Below are 21,536 nucleotides of genomic sequence, written 5' to 3'. Positions count from 1 at the left end.
CAGACTGCTCTCACTGGGACTCCTTCCTCAGACCTTCCACTGCCGTCACCGCTCCCCAGAATATTGTTTGGTCTCCTGAAATGATGGATGCTTTTGAAATATTAAAGATCTCTCTTGTGTCAGCCCCTGCACTAGGCATTCCCCAATACAATGTACCATTTCACTTGTATGCACGTGAAAATTGTAAGACCATAGCTGCAGTATTAGCCCAGGACCATGGAGGACGGTTGAGGCCTGTTACATATATATCCAAATTACTCCCAGTTGTTGCATTATTTATATAGGATATTCTGTATATGTATGTGTATAACTATATATATATATGTACAGTATACACAGATATACATACACATAGTCTTTTTAATGTGAACATAGGTTTGTGGATTATGACCTAACACAGCTGGTAGGCAAGTTGCACTTTACATATCAGAAGACCTGAGGAGTTACGCGCAGGGGGCCGTAAAATGTAGATTGGCTTTTGGCCTGACAAAAGGTATTTATTGATGGTAACTTTAGGGGAAATGGTGGATTGTTTACCTGGTAAACATTACAAGTGGGATCTTTTCACAGTGATATCAAAGAGTATTTTGGGTTGACCTAGCAGAACCCCCCCCCCCCCCCCCCAGTGTCACACTGGTATTTCAGGAGCTGGCAGTCACACTTATATACTCACACACACACAATACATACACACACATTCATACATGAGGATGAGAGCACAGGCTTAGGAATGGGACTCTGAAGGCTGCTATTTACTCTGTTGGATTTTGTCATCTGTTGCAAATATCTTTATTCTTTGCTGAAGTCTCAATAAAATATATATTTTTAATTACTAGTAATATAGTGAAAATGCTTACTCATTGTGAAGCTAGTGTCAGTTCTGATAAAGTTAACAGATGGGTGTTAAAATGTATTAAGCGTCATGGTGGTCCTTCTGAAATTCCAGAAAAATGTAAGCAGACGTGGACTATGATGAAGGAATTTTTAGAGAAAAATGTTTTTGATAACAAAATTTCAGAAAGTAAGAGAAAAGGTTGTATTGTGCAGGGTTTGTTATCTTGCTGTTTAAATATGGAAAATAGTTTGAGGGGTAAGATTGAGGAAATTGACCAGTTACAGAATTCAGTTGATGATAGCAACAAGGTCTATGAGATGTTACGTAACCAATCAGAAACTGAGACTGTAAATTTAAAATTGCATGCAGTTACCATTGGGGAAGCTTTGATTGAGAAATCTAAATGTTGTGATGAATTATCAGAAGAAAATGAGAGATTGAAATTAAGAATTATGGAATTAGAGAAGAGATCACGGGAATGCAGATGTGCATCAAATCTTGAATTCAGCAATCTGCAGCAAAGTACAAATTCAAATGTTCTATCAAATCTAACAGAGTCTCATATTAAATCTGATAATTCATTACCAGCTGCACCCACTGTGACTACCACAGTTTACAACAATAATAATAATACAGGTGAAGTTCAGCTTATAATGAAACCTTTGAAATCAAAAGAATTAGACCCAATTCTTAAAGAAATAGGAATGGTTCCCTGCCATGATTTAAACATATTTTTAAAATGGTTTTCTCTTTCGCTCATTGACAGACGTAGTCTTCTTGATTCACAAGAACTGGGTTATGTTGTCTCCGCAGGAGCAGGACTAGGTAGAAAGAAAAAACGTTCTGGCTCCACCTTAGGGGCAGTCCCTGAGGGTATATCCTCCCTCTCTCTGCTACAAGGCATCAGTTTTTTTCTGTCTAGTCAGGAGTAAGGACCTAAGTTCCTTGCTGGGATCTTTTTGGTCCTGGCAAGATTTTTTCCTTAGAAAAAATATTTTTTAGGTAGTTTTCTCCAGTGTTTTTTTCCTGTGAGATCTTCAAGCAAATACGCCAGACTGGGCGACACTAGTGGTCACCCCAGCCGGCCTACGAGCGCGCGCAGACCATTGCATTGCGCTTGGTCGGCCGCGACACATTCAAGTAAGTATGCGGGGCCGGGCGACGGGCTGGATGTTGAGATCCAGTGGTCACCCCGGTTTCTGCCTACGAGCGCGTGCAGACCAGAGCTCCGCGCTGGGTCGGCCGCGACGGAGTCCCATTGGAGGGACTGACCTTGCGAGTTAAAAGTCTCGCTTGGACGCCAGGAACCAGAGAGTCGAGGCGTCCGGAGTGGTCCACAACCCCCCACCCCGGTGGAGAGGGTATTGTGAAGAGAGGGTGCCTGTCGGTTCGGTATGGTGAGTAAACGTTCCCTTTTTTTCCTCGTTATGAGGCAGTATGAATTATGGGCCCCTCCATACATGGTCAGTATATATCTGACACTAAAAGTCCCCCTTGTAAATACAGTATGTGTTTGGTGGGAAGTGGACTTGGTTTGAGAGCTAACACTCTACCCAGCAGACTGTAGTGTTACAGCAGACATAGGAGGTATAATCCTACCTTAATTGTAGTGTACCTCCTGCAGATCGATAAACCGCCACTTAGCAGAGATGCAGGTGGATGTGCTGGGAAAAACGATTTCGGCAGTCCGCTGCCATTTTGCCGTAGACCGGGTGCATGAATGTCCTCAGGTCACGCCGGCCGCCATGTTTTTGGAGTCTATTGTCTCCCGTATGGGGGCGGCCATGTTTGATGAGCCCAGCTACCTTGTGGAGAGCTGGGAACGCCGGAAGGCGTACACAGGGGGCGGAGCCACGTCCTTCTACCCGGGAAAACTAACACAGCTCTTTCCAGTCTGTAAAAGACAGACGCTGACTGCAGTTGGTTGGAAACTTCTCTGCATCGGGTGGTGAGCCTTGGGGGTCCCTCTCTCTCTCTGTGGGGATCGAGAAGCAGGTACTCTGAGGGGCACTATTGCGCTAGGGGGAGACACATAAAAAAAAAAAAAAAGGTATTTTTTTATTTAAAAAAAAAAAGTTTTTTTGTGTTTTCTGGCAGAGATGTCCTGAATTAACATGGACCCTGCCACTCATGTATCTCCACCGGATCCCCTCGAGGTGTCTGCAGGATCCTCCAGCACCCCACTGACGGTTGAATCATTGTCAGCTATTATGGAAACTTTTGTGTCCCGGGTGGAAGTGGCTTGTCAGGGACAGGGCGCAAGAAAGCGACCCCCGCCTAACCCCTTATTATCTGAAACTTCGGATTCAGAATCTGAGCCTATTTCTGCAGTTGCAGGTACTTCATCTGGGATTGGTGTCTCGGGTACTGTCTCTTCAGACAGTGAGGAGGATGTTTCGGCATCAGCCATAGCCCGAGAGGAAGCGTTGGTAAACGCACTCATTGTATCTGTTCAAGAAACCTTAAGATTACAGGGTATTCCGTCGGAAATAGCTGAAACTGAAATCCCTTTTGGGACTAAAAAACGCATCAAAGTGGCGAAGGTTTTTCCATTGCCCAAATGTTTTGGCAATCTAATCAAAGAAGAATGGAGTCTGCCAAAACGCACCTCTGCTATTTCTAAACGCATTAACAGGCGTTATCCGTTTGAGGAAACCCTCATTAAGAAATGGACAGAACCACCTGTGGTGGATTCACCAATTGCTAGATTGAATAAAGCCACGGTTATTCCTTTAGAAGACGCTCCGTCTTTTAAAGATCCAGTGGATCGCAAGATAGAAGCTATGTCTCGCAGCGGCGTTAGACGCCACTCCATTATTGGCGCGAGCATCAGTTTCAGCAGTGGTTCTCAGGCGTACACTGTGGCTAAAAGGTTGGTTAGCCGACCAAGGTTCCAAAAAAGCATTGGCTAATATCCCCTTTTTAGGAGAGCGTCTATTTGGAGCCAACTTAGATGAGATCATTAAGGATCTCACGGGTGGAAAGAGCACCTTTTTACCGCAAAATGTTAAGGGTAAAGGAACTCATCAAAGACGAGGGCCTTCTTTCTCTGCTCACAAAAAGTTTTTTCGTCCGCGGGTGACTTCAGGAGGCTTCAGGGGACGTTGGTCGGGCAAGCAAAAGCCCGCCCCCTCCAGACCTGAAGATAAATCGTCCAAAGCCTGAAGGTGCGCCCCCACCCATAATTGGGGTGGGGGGACGTCTTCGCCGGTTCCCGGATCCATGGCTTTCCAGAATCCCGGACAAGTGGGTTTGCGAAGTCATAAGGTCAGGGTACAAGATCGAGTTTCGATCTCTCCCACCGGCGCGATTCTTCCCTTCCAATATCCGACTATCCCCGGATCGTTTAGAAGATCTGCGGAGAGCAGTCACGGATTTACTACAACAAGGAGTGGTAGTCCACGTTCCTTGGACAGAACGTTTTCAAGGGTTTTATTCAAACCTATTTACAATACCCAGGAAAGAGGGCAAAGTGCGTCCAATTCTGGACTTAAGGGCACTCAATTCCTTTCTCAACATAAGGAAATTCAAGATGGAATCCATTCGCACAGTAGCAGCCTTCCTGCATCCAGGGGATGTCCTAGCGTCCATAGAGATCAAGGACGCCTATCTTCACATTCCCATTTTCGCAGGACATCAGCGGTTTCTACGCTTTTCCGTAGAAGAGAACCACTATCAGTTTGTGGCGTTACCTTTCGGTCTCGCCACGGCTCCTCGGGTCTTCACATAGGTGTTGGCCCCAATGTTGGCACTACTGCGCCAAAGAGGCATATCTATTCTAGGTTACCTAGACGATCTCCTGCTTCATGCAGAGTCTCCTCAGACCCTGCTACAAAACATAGAAATTACTCTAATTTCTTTACAGGAATTCGGGTGGCTGGTGAACCAGCAAAAGTCATTTCTGGTTCCCACCCAGAGGCTCGAATATCTGGGTCTAATTCTAGACACAGTCAGGTCAAGAGTTTTCCTTCCGGTAGGGAAACTCCGGAAGATTCAATCAGCAGTCCAGTTGTTACTATCCAACAGCTGGTCTTCTCTTCGAACTTGCATGAGGGTTCTGGGGTTGATGGTGGCTTCCTTCGAAGCAGTCCCATTTGCCCAGTCCCATACCCGAATTCTTCAGCAAGAGATTCTTCTCAGATGGAATCGGAATCCGGAATCCCTGGACAATCGGATCCGATTGAGCAAACAGACCAGAGAGTCTCTGGTCTGGTGGCTTCGGTCTCCGATGCTCAGCCAGGGAAAGTCATTTCTGCCAATATATTGGACGATAGTGACCACGGATGCCAGTCTATCCGGATGGGGAGGAATTCTCGGTCAGTTATCTGTCCAGGGACTTTGGTCCCTGGAAGAATCCAGGTTGCCGATAAATGTATTGGAACTGAGAGCGATCAGACTTTGTCTGATTCACTGGACCGAGCAGCTCCAGGGCAGCCCGGTTCGGATCCAGTCGGACAACGCCACGGCCGTGGCTTATGTCAATCACCAGGGGGGCACCAAGAGTGTCTGAGCGGCCAAAGAAGTGGCTTGCATTCTTCGCTGGGCGGAACGATTTGTTCCAGCTATCTCTGCGGTGTTCATTCCGGGGGTGGAGAATTGGCAGGCAGATTATCTCAGCCGTCAGACTCTGGATCAGGGGGAATGGTCCCTCCATCCAGAAGTTTTCCACCAGTTGTGCCTACAGTGGGGCACCCCGGATGTGGATCTGTTGGCATCACGATTCAACAGGAAAGTACAGAGATTCGTGGCTCGCTCCCGCGATCCTCTAGCAGAGACCGCAGACGCACTGATCGCCCCGTGGGGGCAATACCAGCTAATGTATGCCTTCCCTCCTCTCGGGTTACTGCCAAGACTTCTTCGCAGGATAGAGGAGGAAGGAATTCCAGTAATCCTGGTAGCTCCGGACTGGCCTCGCCGAGCTTGGTACGCCGACGTGGTCAGACTGGTGGCGGACGTCCCGTGGAGACTTCCTCTCAGGGAGGACCTACTGTCTCAGGGACCGATCTTCCATCCTGCTTTACGATCGCTGGCTTTAACGGCCTGGCTATTGAGACCCAGGTGCTGAAGGACAAGGGATTGTCAGCTTCAGTTATTCCTACTCTAGTTAAAGCAAGGAAAGCGACTTCCAGAAAGATTTATCATCGTACATGGAAGTCCTACATTGCATGGTGTGAACCTCTGGGGTTCCGTCCACGGTCTTATTCGGTTAGTCGAATATTAGCTTTTCTGCAACAAGGGGTTGAGCAGAAACTGGCCTTGAGCACTATCAAGGGTCAGGTCTCAGCATTAGCTATCTTCTTTCAGAAGCCTTTGGCTACTCATTCCTTGGTGCGGAATTTCATCCAGGGGGTGCGACATCTGGCTCCGCCAGTGCGCGCGCCGTTACCACCCTGGGATCTTAATTTAGTATGGTCGGTTCTTCAGAAACCTCCCTTTGAAGATATTAGGGAGATTCCTCTACCTACGTTGTCCCAGAAGGTGGCCTTCTTGGTGGCTATCACTTCTGCACGCAGGGTGTCAGAACTGGCCGCTTTATCTTGTCGTTCCCCATATCTGGTGGTTCATAGAGATAAGGTGGTTCTTCGTCCGAATCCATCCTTCCTACCAAAAGTGGTTTCAGAATTTCATCTGAATGAAGAAATTGTATTACCTTCCCTGTGTCCTAAGCCTAGTCATCCTCGGGAGTTTGCTTTACACTCCTTGGATGTGGTCCGGGCGATCAGGGTATACTTGAAAACGACAGACTCATTTCGCAAGACGGATTCACTTTTTGTGATCCCGGATGGACCCAAAAAGGGGTTGCCTGCATCTGCCGCAACCATTTCCAAATGGATCAGACAGACGGTGGTACAGGCTTACTCTATTAAGGGTCGGGAGCCCCCGTTCCCTGTTAAGGCGCACTCCACTCGGGCGCTTAGTGCGTCATGGGCCTTTCGCCATCAGGCGTCAGTGGTCCAGGTGTGCAAGGCGGCTACCTGGTCGTCGGTGCATACCTTTACAAAACATTATAAAGTTGATGTAATGGCATCGTCTGATGCCTCGTTTGGCCGCAAGGTTTTGCAGGCCGCCATTTGAGGAGACCAGTGGTCTGCCTCAAGGGTTTTTTTCCGTTGGAAATTTTCATTTGAGTCTCATTCTTTGTTTATAATGAGCCTTTAAAACTTCTAGTTTGGCACCGGTTGGGCCTTCTAGATTGGATTTTGATTTCGGTCAATCCCACCCCTCATTTGTGGCACTGCTTCTGGATGTCCCAGTTTTTGTGAATCAAGAAGACTACGTCTGTCAATGAGCGACAGAGAAAATCAGATTTTTGTAAGATCTTACCGTAAAATCCTTTTCTCTTAGCTCATTGACAGACGTAGTACCCGCCCCTCTATCATTGAGTTGGGTTGGGTTAAATTCTCTGTTGCTGCTTTGTGACAGAACTGATGCCTTGTAGCAGAGAGAGGGAGGATATACCCTCAGGGACTGCCCCTAAGGTGGAGCCAGAACGTTTTTTCTTTCTGCCTAGTCCTGCTCCTGCGGAGACAACATAACCCAGTTCTTGTGAATCAAGAAGACTACGTCTGTCAATGAGCTAAGAGAAAAGGATTTTACGGTAAGATCTTACAAAAATCCGATTTTGTGACTTGCAGCATGTGAGAGATATGTATAATCTAAACCCATCTGATTTAGAAAGAGTCTTGCAACATTCTATAGGAAATGGTCTTTGGATGAGAATTAAACAGATCTGTATTCAGCCTCTTAGGACAAGGGACATTTTACTGGAATTATTATGTGTGTTGTATGGTGTACGTTCTGATGTTACCATTTATGGGAAGATCAAACAAATGCAGAATGAGTCTCCCTATGAATTGTCACACAGGATAGCTACTATTATGGAATTTTTGGTTGGTAATAATCTTGCATTTGAGCGTGGAGGCTTGGTACATATGAGTATGGTCCTAGATGCTTTGCATGAGCATATCAAACAAAATATTTTATTAGTTACCCCAAATCCTCATGATTTAAATGACATATTGTTGAGAGCAGATCATTTATGGAGAAATTTAAATGGGCAGGCTGTAAAAGTTGATGTAGCCACATTGTTTAGGACAAATACTAGAGTATCTAATGATAACAGCCAGAGGGGAGACACCAGGTCAAAAACGTGTGATCCTAATGTGCAAAACAGAGCTGATAAAAATAATAATAAGAAAAAGTCCAAGACCTGGATACCATTTTCTCAGTTAAAACAGGAATATGACCATCTGAAAATTGAGTATGATAAGATGAAATTGAACCGGGACATATTATTGGAACAATTAAGGATATTTCAGAATACCAGAGGTACAGAGACAACAGGAGATGAAACACCTCCAGATCTGCATTTGAATGCAAATTACACCTCTATGGCAGTGGGGGTGAATTAGAAGACAGCTTTTAAAATAGTTATTATCTTCACAAACAGTTGAAGAGGTTACAGGGTATTATAAATGTAGATATGACACTAGGTGTAAATTCTCTAGATCTGTTTGTGAGTGCTCTGGCAGTGGGGGTAAATTAACTTCACACTGTAAAAATGTAAATAGTACTTTGTTGACCTTACTAATGAATTTCTGAGAGTTTTTGGTCTTTCAGATCCTGCTGGAGATGCTCATTTACAATTGAATTACAGAAGCACCGAAGTTTCTGACATTGTTGGCCAGTGGTGTAGAAACTCTGGATAGCCAATCAATTATGTTAATTTGGGTTGATATCACCATTACAAGGACTTTAAAAAAAAAACAACAGACTCTCAAATTTTCATCAAGCAATGGACTTTTTTTTTTTTTTTTTCAACGCCCTGATTTTTTTCTTTTACCTGATCTATTTTTCCCTAATATTTTATTTTATTTTCATCATGTTTTATTTCTTGATCTTTATCTTAAAAACCAGAAAGAAGCATTTAAACCTACAATTTTTTTTCATCACATCTGTACATATTACAAAATAAGTATTGATTTCTATATATTTGACATCTAAGGTGAGATGCTGCACAATGGCTTATCATAGCATAAATAACTGGGTGTCTGAGTATTCGCAAAGCGATACTTAGACTGGGTAAAGCAATATAGGTTTAGGATATAGTACATGGGGTGGTTTTCCCTAAATTTATAAGAGGGGTGAGTGAAGTGTATCACTCTAGTCATGATTTGAATATTTTAGAGGCTGGTGAAGACAGATGTAACCAGTTTTCAATTCCATATTTTATATGAGCCATTGTGAAGCATTCAGTACCTCAAATCGCAATAATATGTATGTTGTTTGATTTATGGGTCAGTTCTAGTAGTTAGAACCGACCCAAGTGGGGGTATATGTTGCATTATTTATATAGGATATTCTGTATATGTATGTGTATAACTATATATATATGTATAGTATACACAGATATACATACACATAGTCTTTTTAATGTGAACATAGGTTTGTGGATTATGACCTAACACAGCTGGTAGGCAAGCAAGTTGCACTTTACATATCAGAAGACCTGAGGAGTTACGCGCAGGGGGCCGTAAAATGTAGATTGGCTTTTGGCCTGACAAAAGGTATTTATTGATGGTAACTTTAGGGGAAATGGTGGATTGTTTACCTGGTAAACATTACAAGTGGGATCTTTTCACAGTGATATCAAAGAATATTTTGGGTTGACCTAGCAGAACCCCCCCCCCCCCCCAGTGTCACACTGGTATTTCAGGAGCTGGCAGTCACACTTATATACTCACACACACACACACACACACACACACAATACACACACACATACACACACATTCATACATGAGGATGAGAGCACAGGCTTAGGAATGGGACTCTGAAGGCTGCTATTTACTCTGTTGGATTTTGTCATCTGTTGCAAATATCTTTATTCTTTGCTGAAGTCTCAATAAATGCATCTCTCTGGAAGAACTGGGTCGTTGCAAGAAAAACTCGCATTAGAGAAATAATTAAATAATTAATACTACGAATACGATTATATCACTACACCAGTCACGGTACAGGGAATGCCACCATGTCTCAGGACCCTGGCAACATGTGTAATGGCTGTGGAATTGACAAGCTCAATCACACTGGGACATGATACCACACTCTACACTTCACATTCTGTCCTTCATCTCTTGAAAAATCTGTCCACGCAACACATGACTGCCCAAAGGTTGGCAGGATATGATGTTATCCTGACCACCACTCTAGGGCTCCAGGTTCACTACTGTCTGCCAACTACTGCACCAATGTTGTTCTTAAACTCTCTCCTAGGATTCAAGGGGCCACAAGATGAGATATCAGAACAACGTGAATGTGCAGAACGTACAGTGGGTACGGAAAGTATTCAGACCCCCTTAAATTTTTCACTCTTTGTTATATTGCAGCCATTTGCTAAAATAATTTAAGTTCATTCTTCTTCCTCATGAATGTACACATAGCACCCCATACTGACAGAAAAACACAGAATTGTTGACATTGTTGCAGATTTATTAAAAAAGAAAAACTGAAATATCACATGGTCCTAAGTATTCAGACCCTTTGCTGTGACACTCATATATTTAACTCAGGTGCTTTCCATTTCTTCTGATCATCCTTGAGATGGTTCTACACCTTCATTTGAGTCCAGCTGTGTTTGATTATACTGATTGGACTTGATTAGGAAAGCCACACACCTGTCTATACAAGACCTTCCAGATCACAATGCATGTCAGAGCAAATGAGAATCATGAGGTCAAAAGGAACTGCCTGAAGAGCTCAGAGACAGAATTGTGGCAAGGCACAGATCTGGCCAAGGTTACAAAAAGATTTCTGCTGCACTTAAGGTTCCTAAGAGCACAGTGGCCTCCATAATCCTGAAATGGAAGACGTTTGGGACGACCAGAACCCTTCCTAGAGCTGCCAAACTGAGCTATCGGGGGAGAAGAGCCTTGGTGAGAGAGGTAAAGAAGAACCCAAAGATCACTGTGGCTGAGCTCCAGAGATGCAGTCAGGAGATGGGAGAAAGTTGTAGAAAGTCAACCATCACTGCAGCCCTCCACCAGTTGGGGCTTTATGGCAGAGTGGCCCGACGGAAGCCTCTCCTTAGTGTAAGACACATGAAAGCCCGCATGGAGTTTGCTAAAAAACACCTGAAGGACTCCAAGATGGTGAGAAATAAGATTCTCTGGTCTGATGAGACCAAAATAGAACTTTTTGGCCTTAATTCTAAGCGGTATGTGTGGAGAAAAACAGGCACTGCTCATCACCTGTCCAATACAGTCCCAACAGTGAAGCATGGTGGTGGCAGCATCATGCTGTGGGGGTGTTTTTCAGCTGCAGGGACAGGACGACTGGTTGCAATCGAGGGAAAGATGAATGCGGCCAAGTACAGGGATATCCTGGACAAAAACCTTCTCCAGAGTGCTCTGGACCTCAGACTGGGCCGAAGGTTTACCTTCCAACAAGACAATGACCCTAAGCACACAGCTAAAATAACGAAGGAGTAGCTTCACAACAACTCCGTGACTGTTCTTGAATGGCCCAGCCAGAGCCCTGACTTAAACCCAATTGAGCATCTCTGGAGAGACCTAAAAATGGCTGTCCACCAACGTTTACCATCCAACCTGACAGAACTGGAGAGGATCTGCAAGGAGGAATGGCAGAGGATCCCCAAATCCAGGTGTGTAAGACTTGTTGCATCTTTCCCAAAAAGACTCCTGGCTGTATTAGATCAAAAGGGGGCTTCTACTAAATACTGAGCAAAGGGTCTGAATACTTAGGACCATGTGATATTTCAGTTTTTCTTTTTTAATAAATCTGAAACAATGTCAACAATTCTGTGTTTTTCTGTCAGTATGGGGTGCTATGTGTACATTCATGAGGAAGAAGAATGAACTTAAATGATTTTAGCAAATGGCTGCAATATAACAAAGAGTGAAAAATTTAAGGGGGTCTGAATACTTTCCGTACCCACTGTATTCACATAGCTACCAGCTCCCGTCCCACCCTGCAAAGCGTTCCCTTTCCTGATGCAGAGGATGCATTTGTAGATGGCTCCTGCACCCTACCAGATGATCACACATTTCATGCTGGTTATGCAGTGGTACAATTGCCCGATAAAGTCCTTGAAGCCATGCCAGCCGCTGTCTCATCAGCACAAGCTGCCGAGTTAATCGCACTTACCAGAGCGAAATCATGGCTAACAAGCGAGTAAACTTGTACACAGACTCTAGATTTGCATTTTCAGTATGTCATGATTTTGGGGTAATAGGGCAGCATAGAGGATTCACAACAGCAACATGTAAGCCAGTTGCACATGCACAACTCTTTGCAAACCTCCTTGCAGCAATTCAACTCCCAGAGGCCATTGCAGTAATTAAGTGCCAGGCGCACACGATTTCAATGTCACTAGTTGCCCAGGGAAACAGGTTAGCAGACAAGCATGCAAAAGCAGCTTCTCGTGTCACACAAAATAATGCAACTGAAGTTTTACTAAATGACCCACTGGTATCGCTCACGCCTGAAAATAACATCATGCTGTCCCAACTCCAAACATTTGCAACACCAGCAGACATTAATTACTGGGAGTCCCAAGGGTTGACCAAAGACACTAATGGTCTGTGGTCAAAGGGAGAAGTGGTAGAAATTCCCCCATTCTTATACTGCAAATACATGGTATAGGTCACAAAGGTCTTAAGCAAACAATGCATGAAGTCAGTAAAAGGTTTTGTGCAGAAAATCTAATGCAAGTTATAGAAAGTATGATTTCAAGATGTCTCACGTGTGCTCGGAACAATGTTCAAGGGAAAAAAGTAGGCCACCATGAACACTTGCTACCCCCACAAGGGCCATTTCAGGATTGATTTTACACATATGCTGAAGGCAACAAATGGGTGTAAAACTATGTTGGTAATCGTTGATAGGTTCAGCAGATGGCCTGAGGCTTTTGTGGTAAGGAAAGAGGATGCAAAAACTGTAGCTAAGATTTTGTGTAAAGAAATCATTCCCAGGTGGGGATGCCCAGTCAGGATCAGTTCTGACAATGGAACCCCATTCACAGCAAAGGTAACACAGTCCATAGCAGAGCAACTAGCTATAGATTGGAAGTTCCACATACCGTACCACCCCCAGAGTGCAGGTGTTGTTGAAAGAATGAATCGTACACTGAAGGACAAACTGAGGAAGGCAACTGAAGGTACCTATCATAAGTGGGACCAGTACTTACCTGCTATTCTTGCTGAAGTCAGAATGACTCCAGACCCAAGAACCAAGCTATCTCCCTTTGGAATTTTGATGGGGAGACCCTTCCCAACCCCATGGACAATGAATCCATTAATTCTCATACTGGAGATCTGCAGCAGATGCAAGAGGAATATGTGGTAACAGTTATTGAAAAATTAAACAGTGATTATGGTGATATTTCGCTCTCGTTTCCTTTGCCAACAGGTGCACCGACCCACCCATTCAAGCCTGGAGACAGAGTCCTGGTGAAGGCCCTCCATAAGCTAAAGTCACTAGACCCACCCTACGGACCTCCTGCGACAGTTCAAGCAGTGACCAGAACAGCGGTATTAACAGATGACTCCCCGGTTTGGATCCACGCATTGCGACTGAAGGAAGCCCCACCTCTGGATCCCACGACTGCGGACCGAAGATTGTGACGAGTACCAGACGAATTCCAGTTGGATCCAGACAGATGAATTGGTACAATGCCAACGGACACCCCTACTCCTGGAAGACTTCCCATCTGTGCAGCAGTGGTACTCTTTGTAGCAAGCTCAACACTAGTAGCCACTGTGTGGTTACTTGCAACATGTGCTCACCACCCGGAGAAACTCTCCTCATTATGCCCTTCCTCACCCCAGGAAATGAGTGAGACACGAGACATTCATGTCTCCACTTTACAGTTGAAGTCAAGCCTATTGGACACAAAGGATAACATATGGATGTTTATTGCTGCCAACATACTGAACTCTTCTGATTTTTGCCTTTCTGATCACTACAATTCCAATGATTTGTTCTCTACCTGCCTGCTAGCTGTTCCCACCCCAGTTAATGTTTTAAAAGTCTATTATAGTGGGGTGTGGGCCGACTCAAGTATGGAAGACACTGATGTATACACTCATCCAAATCTATATGCTTATTGTAGTGACAGATCCTCATATTCACTCACAGAAACAATGGTAGAGGTAGATACAGGATATGTAACCTCCGCTGAGGTTTGTTAAAACATGACCTGCAATAGAAGTTATATCCCTATGTGCACACAACCAAGTCGCCAGCCTACATACACCTTAGAATATAATGTCACCTGTTTAGAACCTCGTCTGTGCAAGTCAGTTACCAATAATATGACGTGTACTCATACAATAATGCAACCCAGTTATGTCAAGAATGTCCAGCTCCCTAAGGGATGGTTACTATCATGTGGGACTCATAGTTGGACATATATCCCAGGAAATATAACAGGGGGTCCATGCACTCTCTCACGGCTCTCAGTAATCCTACCCCCAAAAAAATCAATTGCCCACTCACGGTCCCCTAGTTCTTTGGGATACACTCTCCCAAGCAACTGTGACTCAGCAGTACATTTGCTCTCTGAAGCTGAATATATTTCTTTGGCCATATCCCTAGTTGGAGTCCCAGGCCTTGCTACGGAAAATCACAGACAACTGAGTAAGGTCGCCTGTGCTCTTGCAAAAGGGCTCAACCACACATCTAGTGCTCTGGCTGAATTATTAATGGATCTCCAGGGCACTAGACAGGCAATATTACAAAATAGGCTGACCATTGATTATCTGTTGCTGAAGCACAACATGGGATGTGATTCTTTCGAGGGTATGTGTTGTTTCAATCTGAGTGACCATTCAAAATCTATACAAAGTCATATCAAAACATTAAGTGAATTAGCAAAGGAAATTAAGGAAGATGATCAGTAGCAGTTGGTGGGACTGGTTTTTTGGGTGGCTGCCTGGAGCTGCATTTATCCAACAGATACTAATGACCTTAGTGGGGGTGATTGTGGGTATCATGTTGCGCTGTTGTGCTCAGTGCATCCCTAATATTATATCTATGTGTAGGACATGTATACTTACAGCAAGAGCACAGCAAACATACCCAGGAGGGAACATAGTGCTATTCTTAGACTCTAGGTGATCCCACCCTTTGAATAAGGTTGGGATCAAAGGTTGGGTTGAAAGAGTGTATCAATGTGCCTTAATAAAATATTGATATCCCCCGATACCAGAGACATACATTTCAGCTAGTGCCCAACTCACAATGGAATGTGGTCTCTGGAAATTACATTAACAAGTCATTCATTACCATTTCAGACAGCATCAACACATCTCAGCCATACCTACCGGACACTTAACAATTAGACTTTACATATAGTTTACAGAAGACACCTGAATACATTGATAAGTACTTACATATTAACACATCAGACAGCTGAGCATAGACGGGAAGGCCCTTCCACAAATAAGCAACTTCAGACACAAGACGTCTCACATTTACATCAATGTGTTAGGGACAACAAAACCTTTCATGTATTGTCTTATTAGATATATTCTATTGTTAAAACTGACCTATGGATTGTACACCAGTTTAAACTGTTTTTTCCCTTGAAATGACCTATAAATGTGTGAGCTGTAAATAAACAAATCAGATGCATTTCCACCAAACTTGAGTGCTGTGTGCCTGTACATCTCCTGGTCAGAGGGGGAAAATTCACTGCACGAGGGAGTAGAACTGAAGGGTCCTAGGTCTGGGACCTAAACGCAAAATCATCTTGCAACTGCCTTTTGATGTGAACGAGTTAACAGTATATGAAAAGGTTGCCAGGATGTGTCCTGTACAATGATGAGGGTTTTTGACTTGCCTGTAAATCCCATATCTTGAAGTACAGTTGTCAGGGAACTAGCCGGAGAATATTCGCTCACAGACCTGGCACATTAGCCAATTCTCAACATGGCCGCGTCCCCGCATGAATACGCGCACATGTATTGCAAACACACGTTCGCTAGGGTGAAGACGTGTGTGCACTGGCGCAAGAAATGGACGTCAGATCCCAGCATCCTCTGGTCTTTAAAAGGATGTCTGTGGCACATGGACATTGCTGACTGGTCTTCAGGTTCCTGCTCCTGTGTTTGCTGCTGTTTCTGATCACCTGTTGTCAACCCGGCTTGCTCTTGGATTCCTCTAGTCTAGCTCCCTGCTCTGACCTCGGATTGTTCACGGATCTTCTCTTGTCATCTGCCATGTGTATTACATATATAAATCCCCATTTTAACTCATTTTGATTGCCTTGTTATATTTGATTTGCATGCGTGCGCTATCCTCTGTAGTTATATATGTATATTGGTTTTTATAGCAGCGCCAGCTTTAGAAATGCATGTTCAGGGTGTGCCCCCCAACCCTTTGTTTGTTATACACTCAGTCTTGACCAGACTCCTGGGGTTGAGCACCCCACCCTCCCACACCTGTACTTTGTTATCAGTGTCCACCAGTAAGCAGATATCGGAGGAGTCCCTTATAGTGCAATTGCACATCTCTCCCATGTAAGGTGTAAGTATCTCCAATGGTATAGAGAGGTTGGATTTATCCTTCATTTTATGGATAGTGTAGGACCTACTGACAACAGGGTACTTTGACGTAGTGGTGGGCTGGAGCACGATATGGCCATATGGTGGCCATTTTTACTCATTCTGATTGCCTTGTTATATTTGATAGTTATTTATTCTGCATGTGTGCGCTGTCCTCTGTAGTTATACATGTATATGGTTTTTTATAGCAGCACCAGCTTTAGAAATGCTTTTCTCAGGGTGTGCCCCCCCAACCCTTTGTTTGTTATACACTCAGTCCTGTCCTGTGTATTACCCCGGCTTGCCTAACCATGACTCTGCTATCTGATCTGCTGACCACTAGCTTACTGACCTCTTCTTCTGTCCCCAACTACGCCTTCTGCTGTGATCCGCTGCTGTACCCAGCCTGCAGTACCTACCTTCAGTACTTACCTGTTGATCTTGCCTGCTGCACTTTCCACTACAAACTACTTCCAGCCGTGTGCAGTCTGCATCATCCTCAGCGCTCCTGGGTCCTAGTGCTCACCTCCTCTGGTGTTCACTTGCAGAGAGATCTCCCTACCATCAACCCTCATCTGGGGCACAGCTGGCAATCCTTGCTACTTTGGGCTTCTTGCTTCCTGTTACCAACTTCAGGGACACCGGGCACTCAGCCGCAAGGAGAGATCTCTCAGCATTTCGGCTTCAGGACCCGGTACGTGACAGTACAAGTCAGCCATAAGATGTCTGAAGCCAACAGAGGTGCGTCTCCGCTAGAGGCTTTGTGCCAACAAGTTACAGACCTCACACAAGCTGTACATAATCTACAAGGAGGCTATATTCAACTAGAAAGTCGCCTGCACAGCATTGCCGCTACGTTCTCTTCTGCTTACCAGAACCCCGCACATGCTGTCTCTGCTCCAGCTGTTTTTGAACGCACCACTGTCTCACCCACAGTAGTGGTGCCTTCACCTGAACCAAGAGTCCCCATACCCGAACATTTCCCCCAGGGACCGAAGAAAATTCAAATTGTTTAAAAATGCTTGTCAGTTATACCTAGTTCTGCAGTCATGGACTTTATCCCTTGAAACTGTCAAAGTCGGGTTCATCATCTCCTTGCTCACAGAAGAACCACAATCCTGGGCCCATCATCTTATGGAACAAAGGAACCCAGTCCTAGACTCAGTTTCAGCCTTTTTTGGAGCCATGTCACAGCTCTATGATGACCCCCAGTGAAGGGCTTCGGCCAAGGTGGCCCTGCACACACTCCAGCAAGGGAAATGGCCTGTAGAGGACTATATGGTTGAATTCTGCAAATGGTCAGCAGATACAGACTGGAATGAAGCTGCACTCAAGTACCAGTTCTGGCTTGGTCTGTCTGAGGCGCTCAAAGATGAACTGGCCCGGGTAGAAGCTCCCGCTACTCTTGAATGCCTTATACAGTTGGCTATACAGCTTGACCGCCGATTACGTGAGCGGCGTTTTGAATGGACTCAATCTTACAAACCTCCAGTACCCACCACTACACCCATCTCCTCTTCAGCACCTCTTGATGTACAACCAATGCAATTCGGCCTAGTGGGGCCTTCCCTTCCCTACCCTTGAAGAGAGCCAACCTTTGTCTATACTGTGGCGGTACTGGACATTTTCTTCGAAACTGCCTGTGAGGCCAAGTAAGTTCCTGTCCTCTCGTCCCACATATGCCTTGGTCGTTGGATCCTCTCCCGCTCGGATCATCTTGCCTGTCTCACTGCAAGTGGCAGAAGGGGAAGTCAAATTCCGAGCCATAGTTGATTCAGGTGCCTGCAGTTGTTTCCTGGATCTTAAATTAGCTAAGAAATTATGGATTCCACTTAGACCTTAGAGACTGAGTCTTACAGTTCACTTAGCAGATGGCGCCATTCCCAAGTCAGGGCCCATTACCCAAGAAACTGAACCAATTCTAACGACTACTGACTCTGGACATCAATAGTTCCTATGTTTCGATGTCCTCTACTGCCTGATGTTTCCGGTAATAATGAACATTCCCTGGTTGCGGGCCCATAATCCCAAGATTGTCTGGTCTAAAGGGGAAATCATGTTCTCTTCAGTCTACTAACAGCAGCACTGTTTCGCTCCTGAGCCATTGGACTCTCCCAGCTGCCTGACTGTTCAGCCAGTCTCCGATATCGGTTGATATGTGCCTACCAGCTATCATGACTTTCTGGATGTGTTTGAAAAGAAGAAAGCCAATGTGTTGCCACCTCATCACTCTTATGACTGTCCTATAAAGCTACTTCCAGGTGCAGAAATTCCTTTTGGTCGGACATTCCCATTATCAGAAATTGAGCTGGAGGCTCTACGACTCTACATAAACAAGAATCTGGAAACAGGATTTATCCGTCCATCCTCTTCCCCTGCAGGAGCAGGAATCTTCTTTGTTCAAAAGAAGGATCACACACTCAGACCTTGTGTGGATTTCAGGGAATTAAACAAAATTACCATCAAGAACCGCTACCAGCTCCCTCTCATACCCAAACTCTTTTAAAGATTTTGAGCGGCTTAAGTTTTTACTAAACTGGATCTGCGAGGTGCCTACAACTTAGCCCGAATTAGAGAAGGAGACGAGTGGAAAACTGCTTTCCGAACCCATCTTTAGAGAATTACTGGATCACTTCCTTATAGTCTCTCTCGATGATATTCTCATCTTCTCTGTATCTCCTGAATTGCACCGTGTGCACATAAAGAAAACTCTTGTCTACTCTCAGGAAACATGGACTCTACAACAAGGCGGAGAAATGCGAATTCGAGAGACAAACCATCCAGTTCCTAGGATTGATCATATCCACTGATGGTATCGCTATGGAACCCCCAAAAGGTGACTATCCTGAAATGGCCTGCCCCAATGGATAAAAAGGGGATCCAAAGATTTGCGGGGTTCACCAACTTTTACAGGAGATTCATTAAATGGTTCTCATCCATTATTGCTCCCATTACCCAGCTCACAAGTCAACACTCCCGATTCCAGTGGTCCCAGGAGCACCAGGCAGCCTTCGACAAACTGAAAGCTCTTTTCACCTCCGCTCCAATACTTTGGCACCCAGACCCTGCTTTACGTCTTGGAGGTGGATGCCTCAGAGGTCGCCACTGGGGCAATCATGTCACGGCGAATGGGGCCTAAAGCCCTGCTCCCTCCGGTAGCTTTTTCTTCTCAGAAGCTGAATCAATCAGAAAAAAAATATGATTTTGGTGATCGGGAGCTACTGGCTATCAAAATAGCCTTGTAAGAATGGCAATATCTTTTGGAAGGAGCGGCCCATCCAGTGAAGATATTTACTGATCAAAAGAATTTGCAATATCTCAGGACTGCTAAATGCCTTAGGTCTCGGCAAGCACGGTGGGCTTTGTTCTTCTCCCAATTTAATTTTGATATCACCTACCTGCCAGGGTCAAACGGTAAGGCCGATGCACTTTTACTAATGTTTCCAGAGACCCCTGAAGTGGCTTCCTCCAGTACCATTCTTTCACTAAAACATTTTTGGCTGTTGCAACCCGATTTATAATCAGCCATCCAGAAAGCTTCCACTCAGTGTCCGGAGTCTGAAGTTCACTCTTTGAAAAAACAAGACAACTTTTTCTGGCAAAATGACAAAATTTATGTTTCACAAAAAGCAAGAACCCTAGTACTGAAGGCATGTCATTAACCATGAATTGGCAGGTCATTTCGGGGTACACAAGACCATTGAGCTCATTCAACAATCTTTTTGGTGGCCAGGCCTGAGTCAGGACTGTAAAGATTATGTTGGCTCCTGTACAACGTGCCTTCGCAACAAGGGAATTAACACCAGAGCCTGGGGCCTGCTAAGGCCGTTACCAATTCCTGATTTGCCCTGATAAATGTTGTCCATGGACTTTATAGTGGACCTGCCTCCTGCTGAGGGATTCACATCTCGATTATATTCTCATCTTCTCTACATCTGAGGTTTAATGTTGAAAAATGTAAAGTAATGCACTTGGGCGTCAGAAATACGAAAGCAAGCTACTCACTGGGGGGAAAACCTCTGGGTGAGTCTAGGATGGAAAAGGACCTGGGGGTACTGGTAGACAACAGGCTTGGCAGTGGCATGCAATGCCAAGCCGCTGCAAACAAAGCCAACAGAATACTGGCATGTATAAGAAAGGGGATTCACTCTAGAAATAAAGATATTATTCTCCCACTCTACAAGACTCTGGTCTGGCCATATCTGGAGTATGCTGTCCAGTTCTGGGAACCGGTCCTTATGAAGGATGTGCTGGAACTGGAGAGAGTCCAGAGAAGGGCAACAAAAATGATTAGGGGAATGGATGGCATCGGCTATGTGGAAAGACTACAGGCACTGAACTTATTCTCTCTGGAGAAGAGACGATTGAGGAGGGATATGATATCAATGTACAAATACTGTACTGGCGACCCTAGCATAAGGAACAAACTTTTCATAGAAAGGGAATACAATAAGACACGTGGCCACTCACTAAAACTAGAGGAAAAACGGTTTAACCTTAAAATATGTAGGGGGGTTCTTCACTGTCAGAGCAGTAAGGATGTGGAATTCTCTTCCACAAGCAGTCGTATCAGCAGGGAGCATCGATAGTTTCAAAAAACTATTAGATGGGCACCTTAAAGACCACAACATACAGGGGTATACAATGTACGGTTAACAGCAAACACACACACACACACATCATAGGTTGAACTGGATGGACTGGTGTCTTTTTTCGACCTCACAAACTATGTAACTATACAACATCTATCTTTGTAGTCATTGATAGATTATCTAAGATGTTGCATTTTGTGCCTATAGTGGGTACGCCTTCGGCCACAGACACCGCTCAGTCTTTTATTAAAGAAGTAGTGAGACTTCACGGCCTGCCCAAAAGCATTGTGTCAGACAAAGGCGTGCAATTCACCTCCAAATTCTGGAGAACCCTTTGCAAAGCTTTAAATATTGAGGTCTGCTTGCCCTCAGCCTACCACCCACAAAGCAATGGCCAGACAGAGGACCAACCAGACCTTAGAGCAGTATCTTTGGTGTTTCTCCACCTTTTCACAGGACAACTGGGTGTCTCTGCTCCCCTGTGCTGAATTTGCCTACAATAACTTGCCAACAAACCAAACCCCATTCTGGGCAAACTATGGC

At 44.8% G+C, this 21,536-nt stretch overlaps 2 protein-coding genes and 1 pseudogene across 3 annotated transcripts in view; 2 read left to right on the top strand and 1 right to left on the bottom strand.

Moving 5' to 3' along the window:
* The window catches only part of MBOAT7 (membrane bound acylglycerophosphatidylinositol O-acyltransferase MBOAT7), an 809,637-nt gene that overhangs the window by 97,287 nt on the left and 690,814 nt on the right, over positions 1–21,536 (bottom strand). The window lies entirely within an intron of this gene.
* On the top strand, positions 829–8,409 carry LOC309568004 (uncharacterized protein). Its single transcript, XM_082273562.1, has 2 exons — positions 829–1,603; positions 7,481–8,409. Exons 1-2 carry the CDS (start codon positions 850–852, stop codon positions 8,245–8,247), a joined length of 1,521 nt encoding a protein of 506 aa, XP_082129688.1. The 5' UTR covers positions 829–849; the 3' UTR covers positions 8,248–8,409.
* LOC309568314 (syncytin-A-like) lies at positions 13,528–14,974 on the top strand (annotated as a pseudogene). Its single transcript has one exon. The product of its transcript is annotated as a syncytin-A-like (transcript).

The sequence above is a fragment of the Pelophylax lessonae genome (assembly GCF_965119305.1).
Source record: "Pelophylax lessonae genome assembly, chromosome: 12".
NCBI classification, from domain to species: domain Eukaryota; kingdom Metazoa; phylum Chordata; class Amphibia; order Anura; family Ranidae; genus Pelophylax; species Pelophylax lessonae.
Note: the sequence above shows the minus strand (reverse complement) of the source record. Positions and strands in the feature narration are given on the sequence as shown.